The sequence below is a fragment of the Monodelphis domestica genome, chromosome 1, assembly GCF_027887165.1.
Source record: "Monodelphis domestica isolate mMonDom1 chromosome 1, mMonDom1.pri, whole genome shotgun sequence".
NCBI lineage: Eukaryota > Metazoa > Chordata > Mammalia > Didelphimorphia > Didelphidae > Monodelphis > Monodelphis domestica.
The window spans coordinates 114,222,618-114,245,996 of record NC_077227.1 but is presented as its reverse complement, the minus strand read 5'-3'; the positions used below and the strand labels follow the sequence as shown (position 1 = coordinate 114,245,996).

General features: G+C 38.5%; 1 protein-coding gene across 8 annotated transcripts in view; it reads left to right on the top strand.

Moving 5' to 3' along the window:
* The first annotated feature begins 526 nt into the window (after window positions 1–526).
* GBF1 (golgi brefeldin A resistant guanine nucleotide exchange factor 1) overlaps window positions 527–23,379 on the top strand; it is a 141,423-nt gene continuing 118,570 nt past the window's right edge. For 6 of the 8 annotated variants that reach the window (XM_056804792.1, XM_056804789.1, XM_056804777.1 and 3 more), the window contains exons 1-3: window positions 528–807; window positions 3,072–3,180; window positions 21,158–21,263. In XM_056804792.1, coding sequence (XP_056660770.1) covers window positions 3,140–3,180; window positions 21,158–21,263 — 147 coding nt within the window. In that variant the 5' untranslated portion in view covers window positions 528–807; window positions 3,072–3,139. Of the gene's footprint in view, window positions 808–3,071; window positions 3,181–21,157; window positions 21,264–23,379 lie in introns of all 8 variants that reach the window. The other 2 variants (XM_056804803.1, XM_007479116.3) reach the window with 2 other exon arrangements.

Sequence of the window (23,379 nt, the reverse complement as noted above, 5' to 3'; positions counted from 1 at the left end):
CCCCGAAATACTCGTACCAGAAGGACCCTCTGCAGTCACGGGGGTGGGTGGGTAATGGTTTTCTAATTCCTGATTGGGTATGCCTGTGGGGGCGTGGCCTGCTCTGGTGCCTCTGATTGGGTATGGTGCGGCGACCGGAAGATTGTACCTCCAGGTATTCGGGTCCCGGGTGGGATACCGCCCCCCTTTGCAAAGTGAGTTCTAGTCTCTGCCCCTCTCCCCACAATGCCCTGCGGTCCCAGCCGTCCCAGCGAACTGCAACCGAACTTGAGCTAACTCTACCTCCGTTCCACCCGCCCTGTCACAATTTTTCATTTCCTATTGGTGTTTCTCGATGCTACTCAGTGGCCTATTACTCCCATTGGGTATTCCTTGCCTACTTTTTCCCGTCTTTTTTTAAATCCCGCCTTCCCCGGAAAGGTTCCTATTCCTAAGGACAACTCTCCCTCTCGGATTGGATGATCGGCGCCGGACCTGTTGGAGATTGGTTGCGTGTGTCACTGGGCTCGCGCAGTTACCAGGCAGCGGCGTAGGTTGCGTCTAGTTACCACGTCAGTGAACTGACAGGGAAGGGAGCCGGTTCCTCCGCCCGTCCCCTGGGCCTGAATCGTCACTGCCGCTGCCGTCGCTGGCTCTGTCTTGCTCAGGGCTTACCGAGACTTGTCTCTGGGCACCGATTCCACCCCTTCCCCCTCCCTGTCGCAGGGTCTGGGGAACTGTTCGGGGCCTCCGCCGGCTTCCGGGCCGGACATGAATTGTGGCCGCTGGCCCTGGGACTAGGCCTCGCCATTTTGGATCCAGTGACAGGTCAGCGAGAGCTTTTCCCGGGAAAAGCCCCAGGGTATCCAGGGCCGGGCCTCTGTCGCACCAGGGAACGAGGGAGGCACGGGCCTCCGGTTGGGTGATGGGGGAAAGAAAGGGGAATTGTAGGAAGGAATTTGGAAGGAGATTTTAGGGGCAAAGGTTAACCAGCCCGCCCCTGCAAGGCCCATTTCAGCTATGCTCTCTGAGCCCTCTGACCACTTCTCTAGACCCTCTGAAAAGTGTTTGGATCCCTGCCCAATACTTCACTCAGTCCCAGCTGCTTCATTAAGTCTTGGCCTCCAGAAAGAGAAGTCGAGGCCAGGCCTAACCGTGGCTCCTCACCAATTTAAAACAAACAAACTGAATTCATCCTCAGAGAGGGTTTTCTTCTATTAAGGTGTCAGAATTCAGAGGGTAGAGCCCAGAAATTCCCCAGAGAGTGTGCACAGAATCTGCTCACCCTGTTATGACTACTCCAGAAGAGGCAAGGGAAAGTAGAGGTTTGCCAGGCAGGGAGTTTACATATAATAATACATATATATAAACAGCCTTAGAGCAGATTATTTTTCCTTTCTTGTTTTATATGTTTATTCCATGTAGATAATTTCTGTTGGCCTTTTAGTTTCTCTTCAGTAATTCTTCACATTCCTTCTTGTCACTGAGTTGTCTTAAGTATCAAAGAAGTTTTAACTTCAGAGAACAGCCTAAAGAGTAGTGGCATATTTTGTGTGAGAGAGTTTGAAATCTGGTAATTTTTAGCAATGGATCTTCTCTTTTTAGTGAGTAAAAGCAAAACTTTGAGAGAGTTCACCAATTTAGACATGTTGGGGCCAGGACACAGGACATTTGATAAAACTAGTCCTAATGCTTTGTACCAGGCATTGAGGACAGTAATGGAACAGGCTGTGGCAATATTTGGACTGACAGGTTAAGAGTTTTTTAGAGGCTATGGAATCTATGGCTAATCTTAGAAATGTGAATTCATTAGTCTAGTGCTCTACAGGAAGCTTTGAATAGACCATGTAGAATTTGTACTTATTCAGAAACTTTGGAAGGTATTGAGATAGTTTCTATAGGAAATGCAAATATTTTAGTATTTTTCTCTCTTTGTTGTCATTGTAACCCATTTGTTCTTTCTAAAAGCAATACAGAACTTGGAAAGCTTAAAGTAGCATGATTTGGATGTGATCAAGAATTGTAACTGGCCTTCAGAAGCACTGTACCATAATAATGATAGACTGTACTGTTGATGTTCAGTCATGATTGATTCTTCATGACTCCTTTTGGGGTTTTCTTGGCAAAAATACTGAAGTGGCTTGCCATTTTTTCTCCAGCTCATTTTGTAGATGAGGAAACTGAAGCAAGCACAGTTAAGTGACTTGTCTATAGAGTCACATAGTTGGTAAGTATATGAGTTTACATTTGACCTCAGGTCTTCCTGGCTCCAGCCCTGGTACTCTGTGCCACCCAGCTGCCCCCAAGAGAAGAGAACTGTGACTGAGGTTTTGAAGTGATCAGAATTATAGATTGACAGGATCACAGAACTGGAAAGAGCTTTAGATACCATCTAGTTTAACTGGTACCTGAATAAGAATCTCTGCACATTACCAGATAGCACTTACTTGAAAACTCACCTTGAAGGGGGCCAGACAGAATAAACAATCCCTTTTAGTGGGATAGTTCTTTAGATCCTTGAAGACATCTATAATATCCCCCAATTCTCAATCCCAATCTTCTCCAAACTAAACATCTTTAGTTCCTTTAATAGTTCTTCATAAAGGTGACCCTTCATTATCCTAGTTACCCATTATCAGTAACCTTCCTAAAATGTGACATACATTTCTGAACATAGTATTCAGTTTATGGTACAATTATGATAAGAAAGAATGGAATGATCACTTTCATAGAACTAATCACCATATTTATTATATAATAGTCAAAGATTATTAACTTTTTTGGATGCCACATTAATTCATTGCACTCACCATCTGCTAAAATTATCAAATCTGTCTATTTACTATCTAGCTATATCTCCCTCTTCTTGTATTTGTGAAGTTGATTTTTTTAACCCAAATGAGTTATGTTGATCTCCTTTAATTTCATTTTATTAACTTGTCTATTGCAACTTGTCATGATCGTTTTGGATTCTAATTCTGTTCATCATGTCAGTCATGTTCTCTAGCCCTATGAGTTTTGTGGATTTCTTCTATTGTGGATTCTTTCTTCCTTATTACAGTGTCCATGGTGAACCAAGTCTTGTTTTCCAGGGAGGACTGCAGAGAGGTTGCCAATGGAGGTGGATGCAGAATGATTTTTAGTTCCTGTGTTTTACCCCATGGGAGGCCTAGTGGAAGAGAATTCAGTGGTGGCTCACAGGTAGTGAGATTATATTTTCCTTTTCTTTGGAGGAACCTTCAGACATACTTCTAGGTCTTGTAATTTGGTCAGGTTATGGCCCTTGTGAAGGATGGAGTACCTGCAGATCTGGCAGATTGTCTACTTGTCTTCATCACATAGGAGAGTGAAGGGCTCATCATGCTCGGGGCACTATCCTGTTGGGGCTGTTCAAGGGTTGGTTTCACCTCCTTGGCCAGGTTTACTGTGTTCTGTATCCTCCACTTGGTCTCAATGTGTACAGGTTGGGATCCTTGGGGAAGACAGGATTGACAGATGATGTGGCCATTAAACATTGTTACAGGTTTACTGTAATAACTTTTGCAGACTGAGCAAGTGAGGAGGTTCTACAGGCAGATTAGGAGGTCATCACATAATACAAGGACCCTCTAAGGTCATTCTCTGAGTGAGGCATCACTTTTCTCCATGTTCCTTCTTTCAGAGGCTGGTTTCCTCAACTTCTCCCCTGTGCTAATATATATATGTATATTTAAAACAGCATGGAACAAAACATAGATTCATTGATGGTTACTTCTTTTGTCTCTCCATTCAACTAGTTTAGATTCTCTCTTACTGTACTATTTTCTCTCCCACATCTCTACATATTATACACAAGAGTAGAATGAGAGACTTTGTAAAATGCTTTGCTAAAATTTAGATGAACTATATAGTGTTACCTTGATCTACCAGTCCAATAACCCTATCAATAAAGGAAATGAGGTTAGTCTGGCATGACCTGTTCTTGATGAAGCTATTGGATCATTGTAATCACCACTTCCTTTTCTAGATGTTCAGTACCCATCCTCTTAATAAAGCATTTTAGAATTTTGCCAGAAATCAAAGTCAAAATCACTAGTCCATAGTTTGCAGATAATACTGTTTTCTTTTTGAAAATTGGAAAATTATTTTTGGCACCTCTTCAGTTCTCCACGATTTCTCTCTTTTTAAAGTATACATTACAATTAATGGTACAGTAACAAAATTGCTTTGTTTCTGTCCACTTTCTGAACTATTTTTTGGTTTTCTCTGTATTTTAAATACTTTTCTGGTGCTCTCTTCTGTCATTATCCATTAATTCTATACCTCACTCTATTCCAAAGCCCTCCCCTGAACCAATGACTGTAGTCCATCAAGCCATTGGCCGTGTCTGAAAATGTATGTCTCTGTTGGACCCTCTTTGTGTCCTTCATGATCCTTCAGAGGTCCTAGTCAGTGGCTTAGAAATCAATCTCATAATTTTTTTCAGGACAAGCCTGGGTTGTAGTTTATTTTGGGCCAAGTGAGTTGTATTCATCAAGAACAACTAGGCTTTCTCTTACTATCTTATTAATCTTGAATCTCAGCTCCCTAATAGTAATTTTTACCTTATTCTTTGCCAGGTTGAAGATTATTCTGCTTAGTAGAGAAGAAAACACAAAAGTTGAATAGTTCCCCTTTCTGTCATCTTTTATCTTCATCCCATCTACGCTGAGCAGCAGACCAGCAGACCTTAATAGTTTCAGTTCATTCTGAACTTTAGCTTTCCTCATACTCTTATAGTACTGTACTATACTTTTGTACTAATTTTCTTTTAATTACCTTTTTTTAATATGCTTTTTCAAAAAAAAAAGTAAGGATATTCCCTGGGTTCCCATATCAATTTCTTTAAACACAATTTCTTTTCCCCTGTCACTGGAATTATTTCTCTTTGCATCTTTAAAATTTAATGCTTAAGTTTCTCCCCACTTTCCTGGACAGACTTCCCCTGTAGAAATTTTTAGTTCATAGGATCTATCTGTCCTTTCTATGAATCTTTCGAAATCTCTCTTTCAAAATCCAGGGTGCCTGTCAGATTCTATTTATTTTTACTCTCATTCCCAATCAGTTTTAAGATGGAGCAGTTATTCCCCCCAAAAGATCCTACTATTTTTACCCAGCAGCCAGTTTTTCTGTGTTATTGAGAATTAGGTTCAGTATAACATTTCCCCTTCTTGGTTCTCCTTCCTTTTGAAAGATAAAATCATTAAGGCAATCCAAGAAATTATTAGCTGCTTTTCTTTTGTTAGCATGGCCCAGCAGTTGCTTAGATCAAAAGTGTCAAATTCTTGCCCATGACTGGCCCACAACTCCCTAGTATAACTAGAACCAAATTAAAATATAATTGGAAAATGTTTGACAAAACAAGTAAAAATACAACACAGGTAGTGTTAATTTGTCGTTTTCTAAGTCATTATGTGACCTGTGATCTGTTTCTTTTGGCGTTTGACACTATTGGCCTATAAAATTGAAGTCCTCTTTACCACTATATCCTTTCTTGATGCCAGATTTGTGATCTATTTCCTGAACTTGGCCATTTCTTTTTTATTTAAGAAAATTTTATTTAGTCAATTTAGAACATTATTCCTTGGTTACAAGAATCATATTCTTTCCCTCCCTCCCCTCTCCCCATCCCTTCCCATAGCCAATTTGCAATTCCACTGGGTTTTACATGTGTCCTTGATCAGAACCTATTTCCATTTTGTTGATGTTTGCACCAGGATGGTCATTTAGAGTCTATATCCCAAATCATATTCCCCTCGACCCATGTAATCAAGCAGTTGTTTTTCTTCTGTGTTTCTACTCCTGCAGTTTTTCCTCTGAATGTGGATAGTGTTCTTTCTTGTAAATCCCTCCAAGTTGTTCAGGATAACTGCTTTGCCACTAATGGAGAATTCCATTACATTCGATTGTACCACAATGTATCAGTCTCTGTGTATAATGTTCTCCTGGTTCTGCTCCTTTCACTCTGCATCAGTTCCTGGAGATTGTTCCAGTTCACATGGAATTCCTCCACTTTATTATTCCTTTGAGTATAATAGTATTCCATCACCAACATATACCACAATTTGTTCAGCCATTTCCCAATTGGAGGGCATCCCCTCATTTTCCAATTTTTTGCTACCACAAAGAGCACAGCTATGAATATTCTTGTACAAGTCTTTTTCCTTATTATCTCTTTGGAGTATAAGCCCAGCAGTGCTATGGCTGGTCATTTCTTTTTTTTTCCGCTTTAAACATTATTTTATTTGGTCATTTCCAAACATTATTCACTGGAAACAAAGATCATTTTCTTTTCCTTCCCCCCACCCCCCCCATCACAACACCTCTCCCTCTCCCATAGCCGACGCACGATTCCACTGGGTATCACATGTGTTCTTGTTTCGAACCCATTTCCATGTTGTTGGTATTTGCATTAGAGTGTCAATTTAGAGTCTCTCCTCAGTCACATCACCTCCACCCCTGTAGTCAAGCAGTTGCTTTTCATCGGTGTTTTTACTCCCACAGTTTATCCTCTGCTTGTGGATAGTATTTTTTAGATCCCTGCATATTGTTCAGGGACATTGCATTGACACTAATGGAGAAGTCCATTACCTTCGATTGTACCACAATGTATCAGTCTCTTTGTATAATGATTTCCTGTTTCTGCTCCTTTCGATCTGCATCACTTTCTGGAGGTTGTTCCAGTCTTCATGGAATTCCTCCACTTTATTATTCCTTTTAGCACAATAGTATTCCATCACCAACATATACCACAATTTGCTCAACCATTCCCCAATTAAAGGGCATCCCCTCATTTTCCAATTTTTGGCCACCACGAAGAGCACAGCTATGAATATTTTTGTACAAGTCTTTTTCCTTATTATCTCTTTGGGGTACAAACCCAGCAGTGCTATAGCTGGATCAAAGGGCAGACAGTCTTTTATCACCCTTTGGGCATAGTTCCAAATTGCCCTCCAGAATGGTTGGATCAATTCAGAACTCCACCAGCAATGCATTAATGTCCCAACTTTGCCATATCCCCTCCAGCATTCATTACTTTCCTTTGCTGACATGTTAGCCAATCTGCTAGGTGTGAGGTGATACCTCAGAGTTGTTTTGATTTGCATCTCTCTGATTATAAGAGATGTAGAGCACTTTTTCATGTGATTATTAATAGTTTTGATTTCTTTGGCTGAGAACTGCCTGTTTATGTCCCTTGTCCATTTATGAATTGGAGAATGGCTTGATTTTTTGTACAATTGATTTAGCTCTTTGTAAATTTGAGTAATTAAACCTTTGTCAGAGGTTTTTATGAAGATTGTTTCCCAATTTATTGCTTCCCTTCTGATTTTAGTTACATTGGTTTTGTTTGTACAAAAACTTTTTAATTTGCTGTATTCCAGATTATTTATTTTGCATTTTGTGACTCTTTCTAAGTCTTGCTTGGTTTTGAAGTCTTTCCCTTCCCAAAGGTCTGACATGTATACTATTCTGTGTTTGCCTAATTTTCTTATAGTTTCCTTGGCCATTTATTTTTTAAAAACACCTTACCTTCAATCTTAGAATCAGTACTGTGTATTGGTTCTATAAGGCAGAAGAGTGGTAAGGGCTAGGCAGTAGGGTTGAGTGACTTGCCCAGGAACACATAGGTAGGAAGTTTCCTAGATCAAATTTGAACCCAGGACCTTCTGTCTCTATCTCTGGCTCTCAGTCTACTGGGCCATCGAGCTGCCTGTTTGTTCATTTCTTTCAGACTAAGTGACTATATTCTGAGAACAGTATCTTTACTCCTACCAAGTTTTTTAAAATAATTTTTATTCATGTCTTTTTATCCCCATAATTTCCCCTAATAACCTTTCCCCTTGCCCTCCTAGAACAATAAATATTGTTTATTTTATTTTATTTTTCCATTTGAATGAGTTTATTTAGTCAATTTAGAACATTGTTCCTTGGATACAATAATCACATTATTTTTCCTCTCTCCACTCCACCTACTCTTCCCTCAGCCAACCGCAATTTCATTGGGTATTACTTGTGTCCTTGATCAGAACCTATTTCCATGTTGTTATTTACACTAGGATGTTCATTTAGAGTCTACATCCCCAACCATATCCCTTTGACCCATGTATTCAAGCAGTTGTTTTTCCCAAATTGAAGGGCATCCCCTCATTTTCCAATTTTTTGCCACCACAAAGAGCGCAGCTATGAATATTTTTGTACATGTCTTTTTCCTTATTATCTCTTTGGGGTACAAACCCAGCAGTGCTATGGCTGGATCAAAGGGCAGACAGTCTTTTATCACCCTTTGGGCATAGTTCCAAATTGCCCTCCAAAATGGTTGGATCAATTCACAACTCCACTAGCAATAAATTAATATCCCAACTTTGCCACATCCCCATCAACATTCATTACTTTCCTTTGCTGTCATGTTAGCCAATCTGCTAGATATGAGGTGATACCTCAGAGTTGTTTTGACTTGCATTTCTCTGATTATGAGATATTTAGAACACTTTTTCATGTGCTTATTAATAGTTTTGATTTTATTTTGTAAGTATTTTTTATGTAAGTAGATTAGTCTTATTTAGCTGTTTAGGGTTGTTCATTCTTGTTTAGTTTACCCTTTTGTCTTTTTCTTGACTCCTATGTTTGCACTTCAGAGTTTCTACTCAATTCTGTTTTTTTTTTTAACTAAAAGTCCTTTATTTCATTAAAAGTCTCACTCCCCCCCCCCCTTTTCCCTTCCTGTAGGATTATATTCAGTTTTTCTGGATAAGTCATTCCTGATTATAAGCATATTTTTTTCCTTCTAGAATAAATTCTCCACTTCTTTGTAGTGAGGATTACTAAATCTTGTATAATTGTGACTTTGGCTCTTCAGTACTTGAATTCTTTCTTTCTGGCTACTTGCAGTGTTTTTCCTTTGACCTGGACACTAGATTATTTTGGTTGTAATATTCCCTAGAGTTTTCATTTTGGGGATTCTCTTAGCAGGTGACCAGTGGATTTTTTCTATTTTCACTTTGCCTTCTGGTGGTGGTTGTTTTTTTTTTTAATCTTTTCTGTCTTAGTAACTTTACAATTAAAGGATAAGGGCTAGGTAAATGGAGTAAAGTGACTTGTCCAGGGTCACACTACTAGAAAGTGTCTGAAGTAACATTAGAACCCAGGTCCTCCCAACTTCAGACTGGCACTTTATCCTCTGCCCAGCTGCCTTGTTCCCTCTTGTTCCAAGGGATGTGAACAATTATTTTTGAAGATTTCTTGAAATATGATTTCTAGGGTTTTGTTTTTTTTTTTGTCCTGACATTCAGGCAGTCTATTGATTACTAAATTATCTTTTAGATCTATTTCCTAGGTTAGTTGTTTTGGCTAAGGGGAGGTATCTTACATTTTCTATTTTTTTCAGTCTTTTGATTTTGTTTTAATATTTCTTGTTGTCTGATGTTTTATTGACTTCTGTATAGTCCATTCCAATTTTCATGGAATATGTTACTTGGGCAAAAGTTTTTTTACCTCTTGGGCAAGCTATAAATTCACTTTCTAATTCTTTCTTCTATAGCTCTTATTTCTTTTCTAATTATTTCCTCCTATATTCTTCTTACATTAATGAAAGCATTTTCAAGCTCTCATTTCATCTCTACTAGGAATTCTAGTCAAATTTGACCATAAGCTGTGTATTCTTTCAGGCTTTATTTGTAGATGTTTTGGAGTCATTCTCTTTTTTTGGGTTTGTGAATTGAGCTTCCCTGTCACCATAATAGATTTTTATTGTTTGTATTTTTGTTTCCTCAATCTTCCAGCCTACTTCCTTGCTTTGGAATTATTGTTAGGGCTGGTCTCTGCATACTTCTAGATGGAAAGTTTTGGGTTGGTTATGTTGCTATGTTCTTGGGATATTGAATGTTGTGCTATTCCAAGATCTCAGTGCTTTCCAAGTACTCTTGTTTTAGGGCAAAGTCTGATTGTTGTCCTCTTGATCTGAACTCAGCAAGTTCCTGAACTGGGTTTGGATCTGAGAAACAGTAGGCTGTTGCTGGACTTGGCTACCATCAACCAGCTGGAAAATATTATTGGTTCAGAATGACACAATTGTAGGCTCTTTTTTGATCTGGAATTCCTGCCTTGATTATTCTTCCATAGGATTCAGACTGTATTAGAAGATGGAACTGAGATCCTACTCTACTTTTGATATCCTAGCCACACAATTTTTGCCTGCTTCTTGCATTTGCTCTTTTCTCTGTATACCTTTTAGGGCCTACAAAATGCCACTTTTGGGTGCAGGTATTATCTACCCTAGATCAGTGATATGGAATTGGGTAGTCGGTGGCAAAGCTTCTAGTTGGCACTGGTTCTAGACATATTGCCTTGGTATGGGTTTTGAGGGAGCCCTGGTATGTATGGGTCTAGGACTTTTCTGGGACTTTTGTCCTGATGCATAGATTCTCTCTGGTTACTGAGGTTTTCCTGGGTAGACTCTATCCCCAGTGTCCATAGACCTCTATGTCTTCCCATGCTAACTTGGGATAGAAATCGACTTTTTGGGACTTTTTCTTGGATTTCTATCATTCAATCTAGTATGTTTTCTAGATCTTTAAGTTTTGGAAGAGAACGAGCTTGTTATATTTCTTCTTGCTGCTCTAACATCTCTCTCTCTTTTTTCAACCCTTATCTTCTGTCTTAGAATTGATACAGGTATTGATGGTAAGGGCTAGGTAATTGGGGTTAAACAGCATGCCCAAGATCATACAAGTAGGAAGTGTCTGAGGCTAGATTTGAACCCAGAATCTCCCATCTTTAGTCCTGGTTGCCTGTCAGCTGAACCACCTATTGCTTCACATTTGTTTTTTAAAATAATTTTTTAGCTTTTTTTTTTTAATCATGCTTCATCTCTTCAGTGATTTCCAGTTGGACTTTTGCCCAAACTCTATTTTACTTTGAGGTTTTGCTTATAGATATTTTGGAATAATTCTCTTCCTTTGGGTTCATGTCTTTACTGTTGCTGTCACCCTAATAGTTCTTTATGGAAAAATTCTTTTTTTGTTGTTGTTGTTTGCTTGCTGATTTTGGACTTTATGTTAAGATCAGGCTCTGTCTGCTTTGGTGGAAAATGTCCCAGCTGAGTTTTTTCTCTTGGGCTTGTGAATCTTGAAATTTCTCAGACTTGTGAATGTTAAAAAATTCCCCATTGGGGAATTCTCCATTGGGACAATTCCCTATTGGGACCACTCCCCATTTGGACAGTGAGAACTCTACTTAGATCAGAAATGTGAAGACCTCTACTCCACCTGTACATAAGCCTTCTTTAGGGGAGAAAACTCCTTGCTGAACAATGAAAAGTACTTAAACCCACACTTAAGCCATGCCTATTTTTAGAAAGGGGTGCTAAGTACCTATAAAGGTCAGGCAACTTGTGAACTTACAAGGAGCAAAGAGGTGAGAACTTACTCAGAGATTCTAGTCTACTCTGGTGTAAATTACTCAAAAGTTCACACCTTCTTAGGTGTGAACTAAGAATGGTCTGTCCTTTGAAAAATGTCTACTGTGATTGGTAGATGTAAGAATTTAGGGGAGGTGACAAAGGAGAAAATGCCCTTTAAAAGGAGAGGAAGACTCATTCTGAGACAGTCAGCTGGGAAAGGCTGCCTTGAAGGGTCTCTCTCGAGACTCTCTTGGGGAGATTCAGATTGATTGAGCTGGTGAAGGCAGCTGAGATGATGCTGGCCTGGTGTCACTAGAATCCTTGCTTGGACAGATCTTGTGGTGAGTGATAAAAGACTGACTGATCTCTCTTAAGACTCAGGTCTAGGCCATGTTGGCTTAAGGCCCTTCATACTTATTCCTTTCTTACTCTTTCTTTGATTCCTCATTGTATTATTAATTAAAATCTCTATAAAACCCAGTTGACTTGGGTATATTCAAATTTGGGAATATTTCCCTGGTGACCACCTTATATTTGATTTAAAACAAGACACTGTGGTGAAAACATATTTTCTGCAGTCACAACTTACTCACCCACTCTTATATTTATCACAATTTATATCTTCAACCATTTTAACTCTTACAGTTTATGGCACCCACTCTTTTAAATGCTATAGGCTCTTCTGCATATCTTTCTTGGTATATTGAATATTATATTATTCTAGAATCTCAAGGACAGCTTAGCTGGGGACCAGCAAACTTTTAGTACTTTCAAAGTGTTCTGATCCAGTACAAAATCTGCTTGCTGTCTCTCTGGTCTGAGTTCTGTACGTTATTGACCCCGGTTTAGGTCTGTGTAACACTCCTGTTGTCTTGCCCTTGGTTCGAAATTCCACTAGACACTATCAGCCATCTAGAAAACTTTGCAGGCAGTTCTTTGAATTGGTATTCCTGCCCTTGTTATTCTTCTGCAGGCTTTATTCAGACTGAGCTACAAGCAGGAACTGAGACCTTTCACTGCTCTGTCTGAGGTACACATCTACTGCTTGTATCTGAATTTTTTTTTTTTTAGGAGCTTAAGCCCTAGGGCCTGTGACAACTCCTTATCCTGGATAGCTACTCCTTGGTGCAGGATGCCTCCCTGCTCCCTGATCCAGGTCCTGGAACTAGGTTGTAAATTACAGAACTGCCTGTTGGCACCTGCTGCTGCCTTTTTTATAAGGTTGCAACACCCCTATGTAGGTCTGGACTTCTTGCTTTAGTCTAAGCCTTGAATCTCTTTTAGTTTCTTTCTGTGTGTTGGAATCCTCTGTACCCTTGGAATCTATAGTATCCTACCCCAGTAGCCATAGACCTCTCTATTTTTCTATTCTGACTTGGTCTGGATATATGACTCACGAATTTTTTCCTTGGATTTTCTGATCTGGACTCAGTCTTATACATTTTCTAGATCTTTGTGGTGGAGATATATTATAGGGAGCTTGTCTAGATACTATTACATTATCTTGGCTTGGCCACCATTTCATCAGTCAGAACCCCAGTTTGAGCTCCATCTTTGAGAACAGCTCCCTACAAAGCACTGGGGAGAGACACAAAAGGAAGTGATGACACAGGCCCTGTTTTCAAGTAATTAGACTTTCATGGGAAATACATACAAAATAAATGCTTTGCAAGAGTATTGATGGGAAAATTGCATATATTTGTACTATTATAGCCATGGGAAAACATATACTTTATAGGCACAAATAAATATTCAAAAATTGATGACATGAAATCAGCGAATAACCTTTCTTAAATATCTCCTGTGTGCCCATGTTAAATGCTCGAAGAAACATTGTATTGAAGGATGAAAAATCATCAATAGAAGAAGTACTCTGTAGAACATGGAAAAAATATGTGAAGGAAATGAGGAAAGATAGATGAATAGAGATTAGCTGATCAAGAAGGCAGAGAGACAATTTTATAACTAAGATTAATGCCTAATTCTTAAGTGAGAAGAACAACAGTTTGCATAAAATGTTTAAATGATCAGTCTATAGAGATTTATTGGTGAAGATTTTTCCAAAAAATTTGTTTTTAAACATCTTGAATACCCAGTATGATGCAATTTGGTGAGGTGCAGAAAGGCATCAATTTTCTTGCTCCTGGTCTGTTTTTTCCCCTTCCATTTCTGTTAGATGGCAAGACATACTCTTTGTATTTAAACAAGATAATTACTGGGGATTTAGGGACCTATTATTATTTTTATTTCTTTTAGTTTACATTTTAATTAAATTGTTTTCATATTACTTTCATTTCTGAATACATTCCTTTATCTTATACTGTTCTCCTACTATTGACCAATCCCTTTTTATATGCAAATGAAAAAAAAAGACACCATTCACATCCAGAGAAAGAACTGTGGGAGTAGAAACACAGAAGAAAAACAACTCATTGACCACCTGAGTCAGTGGGATATGATGGGGGATATAGACTCTAATGATCACCCTAATGCAAGTATTAATATGGAAATAGGTCTTGATCTATATGACACATGTATAGCCCAGTGGAATTGCTCATTGGCTAGTGGGGGGGGGAGGGGAAGGAAAGAACATGAATCATGTAACCATGGAAAAATATTCTAAATTAATTAATTAAATAAAAAATTTCAATTAAAAAACAGCAGTTCAGCAAAACTCACTAGCATATCCACTGAGTCTGGGAGAAATTGCAATGTTGCATACCTCTCATAGCCTACCTTCCTCCAATGAAGGGAAAGAGGTGCATCTTCTCATCTTTTCTTTGGCTTCAATAATTAATTAATAATAATTAAATCCAGCTTTGTGATGGCTTTATGTTTTCTTCTTTTACATTATAGCCATTATGCATATTGTATTCCTACTTCTATTTACTTATTTTTTGCATCAGTTAATATATTTTTCATACTGCTCTCAATTCTTCATATTCATCATTATTTTTGGTGCAGTAATATTCCATTACATTCCTGTGCCAGTTTGTTTTCAATGTATATCTACTTTGTTTCCATTGCTTTACTACCAAAAAAAATCTGCTATAAATATTTTAAGACATTCTTTTTGTCTTGGTGTATATGCTCAGCAGTGGAATCTTTCTTACTGTTCCTCACATAAGATGCTCCATCTCCTATCCTTGTGCTTTTACACAGGCTGTTCTCAGTATCTCACTTTTACTTCTTAGAATCCTTTTTTTTCCTCAAAACTCAGGTCAAGCTACCTTTTACATGAAAATTTTCCTGATCTCCAACTTCCTCTCCACTGTAGCAAGTTGGTAGTGTCCTCTCCAACAAAATTACTTTTTATTTATTTTGTGCATACTTTTACAATAAATGTACAATTTGTCTCCACCAATAGTATATAAGCTTCTTGAGGGTACAGTTTCATTTTTTTGCCTTTATATTTCTAATTCCTGGCTAGTAATAGGCACTTAATAAATGTTTGATGATTAAGGAGTCTATTATTTTAAAGATTCATAATTTCATCAATGTGAGTAATCTCTCCTTTGGCTCATATTTTAACCTCTGTAACCTTAGTAGGTAGTGTTTGTAAGTTGTGGCCTCAGAGAGTCATTATCTAATATCCAATTATGTGCTGATTAGTCTCTCCACAATTAGCTGGGCTGGCCCTAGGGTAATAATATGTACCTACTTTTTCTGGTTATATTCAATTCACTTCAAAGATTTATTAAATACTTGTGTGTAAGGCAACAAGTTGGAGAGATAAAGATTTTTTAAATGCCTTGTCCTTAAGAAGCTTATATTTGATAGGTAGAAATGAAGATACAAGTCGACAAACATAATATGAGGTAAGGAGTAATAAAAGCAAAATGATCTGGTTAAAGTGATGCAAGAGAATACTTTTACTTCAAGAAAGTTAGTGAAAGCTTCACAAATGATCTAGCACCTGAACTTCTAATAGAGTTAAGAACTTCTAAGATCATAGATTTAGAACTGGAATGGATTAGTCTAACCCTTGTATTTTAGAAAGAAACAAGGAAGGAGTACATCAGTGGTATTTGAATGGTTCATTTTAATAAGTTATTCATAAGAGGCATTCATCAAAAGGATTTCCTGACACAAGGATTTCCAAGGGTATCCTGCTATCCACATGAACCACAGGCATCTTCACCTGGTATCACAAGCTGATGATGGACTATCTAGAGGCCTTTTTTCTCTCTTCCACTGGAGCCTACTTGCCCTGACCTAGGCACAGTAGAAGCTGTCAAAAAGCTTGAGTTGTGCTTCTGGGGAATAATTTATTCAAAGAGGTAGTAGGAATGGGTCCAGAGAGGGAGTGACTAGAAATCTTAGTCTATCTTTAACTCCACTTTTAGCTTCTTTCTCCTAAGAGGGCCTAGATATTCTTCTAGAGTTCAGGAGTTCAGCAATCGCTTTACTTGAGATGTACCTCAAACCCCAACACCATGGAATCTGTATGGTGAGAACAGCAAAGGAGAGAGGGAGATAAGCTTCTTATACTTGTCATTAAAAATCAAGGGTAGAGGCAGTTAGGTAGCTCTGTTAGATAGAGAGCCAGGTCTGGAGACCAGAGATCCTGGGTTCAAATATGACTTCAGATATTTCCTACCTGTGTGTCCTTGGGCAAGTCACTTAACCCCAATTGTCTAACCCTTACTGCTCTTTTGCTTTGGAACCAATACTTAGTATTGGTTCTGAAATAAAAGGTTAGGGTTTTTTAAAAAAGGCAAGGATTATTTCCTCTTCATATCCTCTTCTGAGGCCTACTACAGTAAATGTATAGAGAATGGAGAGAGGAGAAACTGTCTAGCACCACTTCCCAAGAAGCAAATATTGAGGTATTATTGAGGGAGTGGGTCCAGGCTTTGGTGGGCAGTGAGGGGGTGGGAGGGAACCTTGCCTCTCATCACTAGGCCTGCTCTTTTAGTTCTCCTCCAAAGTCTTCTCAAGGAGATCCAGCAGCTCCTAAATATGCCCCTGTCAAAAGGAGGAACAACAACTGTCAGATCAGTCTCTGTCCTGAAAGTAACAATGCAGGCATGGAAGTGGACAGGTTATTGAATGTGCAGAAAGAGCCAGGACAATGGGTTCCCTTTGTTCTCAACTGGTAGGGGGAGGAGTTTGAGCAAGATTCCTTACACTAATTGTTTGCAAATAGATATCTTGGAGATTTCAGGGATCTGGTGAGGGCTGATCCAGAAGGACTCAAATCAAAGTTGCTATTCTTTATTGAATGTGGGGTTTGTTGGTGAGGGGAATACAGGTGATTTGGGTTCTGATCTGTTCTCACCTGATACAGAAGGGATTGACAGACTCTAGATACAAAAGGCTTTCAAATAGACATCATGGGGATTGCAGGGATCTGATGAAGATTGTTAAGGAAGGCCCAGGTCAAAGTCTTTTTTCTTAGATTCAACAGGATGAGGTCCAAGGATATTGGCCCCCTTGCTCATCTCTTGGGTTCTACCAGTCACTTTAAGTCCCTATTGTTAAGGAGAAGTGAGATATAGTCAAGTATCATGTTCTTTGAAGCAGACATCATAGTGTTGTCAGTGGATATGTCAGTATCTAGGTGGGTAGCAGCTATTGTCCTTTATAGACATTTGGCAACTCCATCAATTCTGAGCATCTAGTTGAGAAAGTGATCAGGCCTTACATCTGGCTCAGAGGATGTGACTTCCTCCACTGGCTCTTCTGTTGCCAGAGGTGGGGCCCATTTCATGAATGATGTACTTTAGGTAGTCAGCTGCTGCTTAGATTTCCTCTTTTATTTCTCTTCCTGGGATCTTGCAGAGGTTCTGCTAAGACCATTCCATCTAAGGGGATAGTGGAGATGAGGAAGGAAGGAGGGGTGACCTCCAGGGGGCCATCATCTCCCTGGCCTGTCATTTCCCAAATATTCTTGAATCAAAATTATATTTAAGATTAACAAGGAATTAACATAAATAGATAACACTAAAAGCCATGCTCCAATGGAGTAGTCAAATTCTCAAATAGAATTCTCAAAAGAATTCTAAACTATTGACTTTTATGAAAGATTACCATAGTTTACATGAAGGAGAGAGTAATGTTAAATAAGGTTGGAAAAGAAGTTTAGAAACAGATTGTGGTAGGTCTTATATGACCAGACTAAGGAATTTATTTCATCTTGAGTTCAATTAAAAAACCATTTGTTAAATGCTTGTTACATGGAAGTCATTGTTCTAGTTGCTGGAGATACCAAGAGAAAATCAAAATCAAAACCATTTCTGCCCTCAAAGAATTTGTTTTGTTTTATTTTTTAAACCCTTCCTTTCCATCTTGGTTCCAAGGCAGAAGAGTGGTAAGGGCTAGGCAGTGGAGGTCAAGTGACTTGCCCATGGTCACACAGCTGCGAAGTGTCTGAGTTCAGATTTGAACCTAGGACCTCCCATCTCTAGTCCTGGCTCTCAATCCACTGAGCTACTCAGCTTCCCCCTCCTCAAAGAATTTATATTTTACTAGGGGAGTGTGAATAAATAGATAAGTCAGTCTAGTGTCATTTAAGAATAGAGAGAGCACTAACAACTGTTGAGGATCAGGAAAGGCTATGAGTAGGAAGTAATACCTGAGCTGAGCCTTGAAAAAAAAAGAAGTATTCAAAGATACTGGCCTAAAGAACACTTCCACACCACTGAGAATATTATATGTAAGTCAGCCTATAAGGAGGGCTGTGTTTCCTTACTCTCCATTTAGGAATATCACTTTTCTCAGTCTCAGCTTCCTTCTCTGTAAAATGAGGATCATAGTAGCTTTAGCATCTACCCCTCAGGGTTGTAATCTGTAGGAAGTGCTTTGCAAACCATAAATATATAGTAGTGGCAGGTGCTGTCATTTTTTAATTAAAAATTAAAAGTCCAAAATTTGATACCATGTGATCCCAAAGTTTCTTGTAGTCCAAGTGGAAATTCAGTCTTTCATCTAATAAGTACTTCATAAATTTATTAACCTAGGCAGCAGAGAAAATGATTTATTCAGGATGGTGTTTGAAATAATAAAAGGATATTTCAATCTCTATTCTAGAGGTACTTGCTAAAACAGCTTGCAAATGAGGCTTTTTTTTTTTCATTTCATTTATGTAGTCCCTCAGTTCTCTTTTCCTTACTATAGGCCTATTGGATTTCAAGAATCTTAAGTGCTCTGTAACTCTGTACCTATAATCAATGCCATTATGTCAGAGCTAGAAGATATCTCAAAGATCATGCTGTAGTTCAACCTCTCTTTTGGACAAATGAATAAACTGAGGGTCAGGCAGAGCTGAGAATAGGACTCGGGTCTCTTAGCTCTAAGGTCAATGTCTTTTCTACTACATGGCATGGAATATAGTTAAAAAAAATTTTAAACCCTTACCTTCTGTCTTAGAATCAATACTTGGTATTGGTTCCAAGGTAGAAGAGCAGTAAGGCTAGGGAATGGGGGTTAAGTGACTTGCACACAGCTATGAAGTGTCTGAGTCCAAATTTGAACCCAGGACTTCCCATCTCCAGGCCTGAGTCTATCCACTGAGCCACCTACCTGCCCAGTATAGTGTGTAGATAGAATCCACTCCCCAGGCTCATTCTCCTCAAGCTCATCCTAACCCGCATCTCATTTTGCATGTGTACATTATGTGACTGGGGGGGGGGGCAGTAAGAAAAAGGTGTGGTGCGGCATGTGGAGTGCTCTTTCTCTATTGGCACTTGGGTGGAACAAGGGTGGGAGTGGGAGCTCTGCTGCAAACTGGAGGGTTTTTACGGACTTTGGCAACTTGGTGGGCTTCAGATTTTGGCTTCCTGATTCAGCTTAGTATATTAGTTAGGTTATATTTTCTGTCTCCTTCCTACATTTCCCTCTTTTTACTTTATCACTATTTTGATGAAAACATAATTGTTAAGCGCTACTAACAGACTCGTGACTTAAAAGTTAATTTTATAGGGGGCAGCTGGGTAGCACAGTGGATTGAGAACCAGTCCTAGAGACGGGAGGTCCTAGGTTCAAATTTGGCTTCAGCCACTTCCCAGCTGTGTGACCCTGGGCAAGTCACCTGACCCCCATTGCCTAGCCCTTACCACTCTTCTGCCTTGGAGCCAATACACAGTATTGACTCCAAGACGGAAGGTAAGGGTTTAAAAAAAAATTAAAAAAAAAGTTAATTTTATAAATGGTAATCACAGCAATTAAAAAATTAATATTATATTTAATATTTTACTTTCATTATTACAATAGATACTTTTAAAAAGTGGAAATAATAAATGCAATTTTATCATGAAGGCCATTCACTCTTCTAATAGTTTCTTGGTACTTCTTTGACTCACCATTACTTGAGGGGTGGACAAAAAGAATAGTGAGAAGGTTGGAAACATTATCTTTAACCTACCATCATTACCTCAATACCCTATAGTCACAAAGACTTCAACAGGTAGTCTATTAAGACTTTTTACTTCCAGAAATAAATGTTTACTGGAAATGAACAGATGTCCTGTGGAAAGTACTTTCTGTTTATACCTGTTAGCTTATGGTGAATCACTTGAGCTGGGTGGTTCTGAGCTGCAGTAGGGCTAAAGCTGATCAGGTGCCTTCACTAAATCTAGTACCAATATGAGAAGTCCTTGGAAACTGCCTAAATGGGGGTTAACTAGCCCAGGTCAGAAAATGGAGTAGGTCAGTGCTCTTGCCTGTGATAATCAGGAGTGAGCCTCTAACCTGAGCAAGATATTAAGATCCAATCTGATAAAAAATCTATTGGCTTAATCTCAGCCTCTGTGAGTTTTAGGAAGGGAGCAAAATGATTATGGTCATTAGAAGTGATTGATTTTAGTTTGAAAAGGTATTTAATAAAATAAGGTGTTTAATAAATATTTGGTGAATTGAATTAAATGTTTATTCTAGTATTAATCCTATTAATTCCTACTTCCTTTGTGGTCATGAATCCATGATGCCTTCCTCACATGATAGGTTGGGTTTTTTTGGGGGGGGATAGATATATTTATTTTTTGGTAACATACATTAAGTGACACTAATTACACAGTAACTCTAAGGTAACTAACATCAAATCACAGAACTGTAACTTTGCCACAGCTGCATGGGGACTCGCCATCTTTGGCTGGACCCACTTTCAAACAATTGAATAATATCCCAGAGCTATATCAATAAGAGCCTTGTAAGAAGCCCTTTTCTGAAGTGACAGCAACAGGACACGTTAGGTATAAAAGTAGTTAAAATCCAATTCACAAAAGTTATCACCTTTTTATCTTTCTAGAAAGAAGCAAGAAGTTAAGAATTCCTTTGTATTAGTGCCAGATATTCTGGTTGGGAAAATGAGGAAGGTTATTAAGAGTAATGTCAGAGGGACCCTGGTGTGCACAGATGTGTTGGACACAAATTGTCGTTAAACAATCATGGTTGGTTTCTAGATACTGGTAGCAAGATGATTTCTGATTTGTAAATTTCTCAAAGTAAATTATAGGATAAATAAAAAAAGACCTGTAATCATACACTAAGATTAATAAACAGCACTTCAAAAATTAACAGAGTCAGGGTTGGGCTTTCCATTGTGTTTACAAGACAAGGCACCTGGATTTTTTCTTTCCACATCTGGTTTACAAAGCTGCTCTTGTGGCCATTTCAAAATCCTCCCTCACATTTTTGGTCTTTGCTGAACACTCCATCCACCTTCAGGTTTCACTGGCTCCTATTTCATCTTGGCCAGTTCCTGCCTCCTGTACTCATCATGGCCATGCATTAATCAGATTAACCTCTTCATTTTTTTGGTAGGTTTGCCAGGATGGTGGATAAGAGTATTTACATTATCCAAGGAGAGATTAACATTGTGGTAGGGGCCATCAAACGGAATGCAAGATGGAGTACTCATACCCCTGTGGTAAGTAATGGGAATGGGTAGAATTTCAAACTTTGATGCTTGAACTGCTCATTTGCCTTGGGGTATTCACCAAACATTTTCCAGCATTTAGCAAATATTTGTTGAATTGAACTAGGATTATAAGTTCCTTGTAGAATTTTCAAAAATAAAGAAAATAATAATACTCTTATATTGTATAATGATCTGTCTATATTTAAACCTTTACCATCCATTTTAAAATCAATACTGTGTGTTGGTTCTAAGGCAGAAGAGTGGTAAGGGCTAGGCATTGGGGTTTAAGTGACTTGCCCAGGGTCACATAGCTAGGAAGTGTCTGTAGTCATATTTGAACTCGGGACCTTCTGTTCTCTGGACCCAACTCTCTCTTCTGATCCACCTAGCTACCCCCAATGCTATGTATTTTTCAAAATGCTTTCAAATGCATTGTCTCATTTGTTCCTCTCAGCAACTACATGACATAAATATCATTTCAACATTCTGCAGGGGAAGAAATTCAGGGATAGAGAGATCAAATGAGTGAATGTGGCAGAGCCAGCATTAGAATTTAGGCTTGCTGGTTTCTAACCAAATACTCTTTCTAAAATTCAGTTTCCCTCAGCAATGGGAACCTTTCAGTTTTGTATTAGTGTATTATTGAAAAATTAATATTATACCAAATGTAATATTTATAAATTTCTTTGGAAATATATTAGTTAAAAAAGATTATTGTGGTCACCATTTATAAAAATAATTAACCCTTAAGTCACAAGGATCATAGTAGCTTTTAACAATTAAATTTTAATATAGATATAGTCTAAGCAAGAAATAGAGGGAAAGAAATTTAAAAAAATGTTTCCTAACTTAGCAGTCTTCCACCTGAGCCACCAACCTTTAGAGGAAAAGAGCTTCAGCCTCCTCTATGGTCTCATTTTTATAGTCCTCCTTCTCCATGTCATGTTCTTTTCCCTTTGCCCTTGTCTACCACATCTCAGAAACCAATCAATGTCTCTCTGACCCTGGCCTGCTAGTTCTGGGTCGCTAATGGGCTGGCTTGGATGAGCGGAAAGTTCACCAAGTCACAACCTTGGGAGGAAGGGATTCCCTTTATACAATTCTCCCTGTAATTCTTTGGGAGACAGGCATGTCATGTTGAAATCTCCCAGATTTACATGCTTAGTCTCCCCATTGAATCATTTCACATAACCAGCTTATATCTCTAAAGATCTCTTACTAAAGGTGCATATAATATTACACTTTCTAAGAAGAAATTACAATAATTTGGGGATAAGAGGAAAATAAAAGATAAAGAGAGCAAAACCAATGATTGGTAGAAGCACTGACAAAAAGCCAATTAGGGGGCAGTCCCCTTTGACATAAAAGTTTATATTCAGAGTAAATGTGTTCAACCCCCTTCAGTTCGATTCACTACATCCCAAAGTTCATTCTGGATCTTTTGATGCAGTGTGTGGTTTCTGTAGGCTTCTTTATGGCACCTTCCTCAAAACAGTTCACTTTCTTGATTCAGGGAGTTAGTGAACTTCTTTTCCTGAAATTTCTCTCAGAAAAATTTTTTTTAATCTTGAATTTTTCGAAAATGATACAATCCCTCTGAAGAGGGTATTGACCAATACCCAGATCAACCCAGGGTACGTGGTTGAGTTATGTGATATAGGAATCAATTCTCAAAAGAAAATCTAAAAACATAAAATAAATAATAAATAAAAGAGAAAAAATTAAAATTTTGGGAAAAAATATCAAAATCAAATTGTATACAAAAATTGTGAGTAAGCAAGAATAAGCCCATAACGGGTCTTTGAATCAGGGCCCAATTAAAGTGATTTATGTCCCACAAGCCTGTAGGATAATTGTAACAGTATAGTACTTAACTCATTGGTAGGCAGGATTACAGAAAATTGCCATACTATAAAGAGAGAAAAGGGACTTGATTTTGAAGTAAAAGGGAAGTATGATTCCCTGGTCTGATTTTACCTTCACTCTCAGGGATAGGGGAGCCAAAATGACAGTCAAACTGAAGTACTTGTTGGAAATCTGGCACGAGGAAATCCTGCATTTGATGTTGTGAAATAGCCTTTCTGAAACCTCAAAACAAGTCCTCTGTTCTGGTGCATATTCTCAT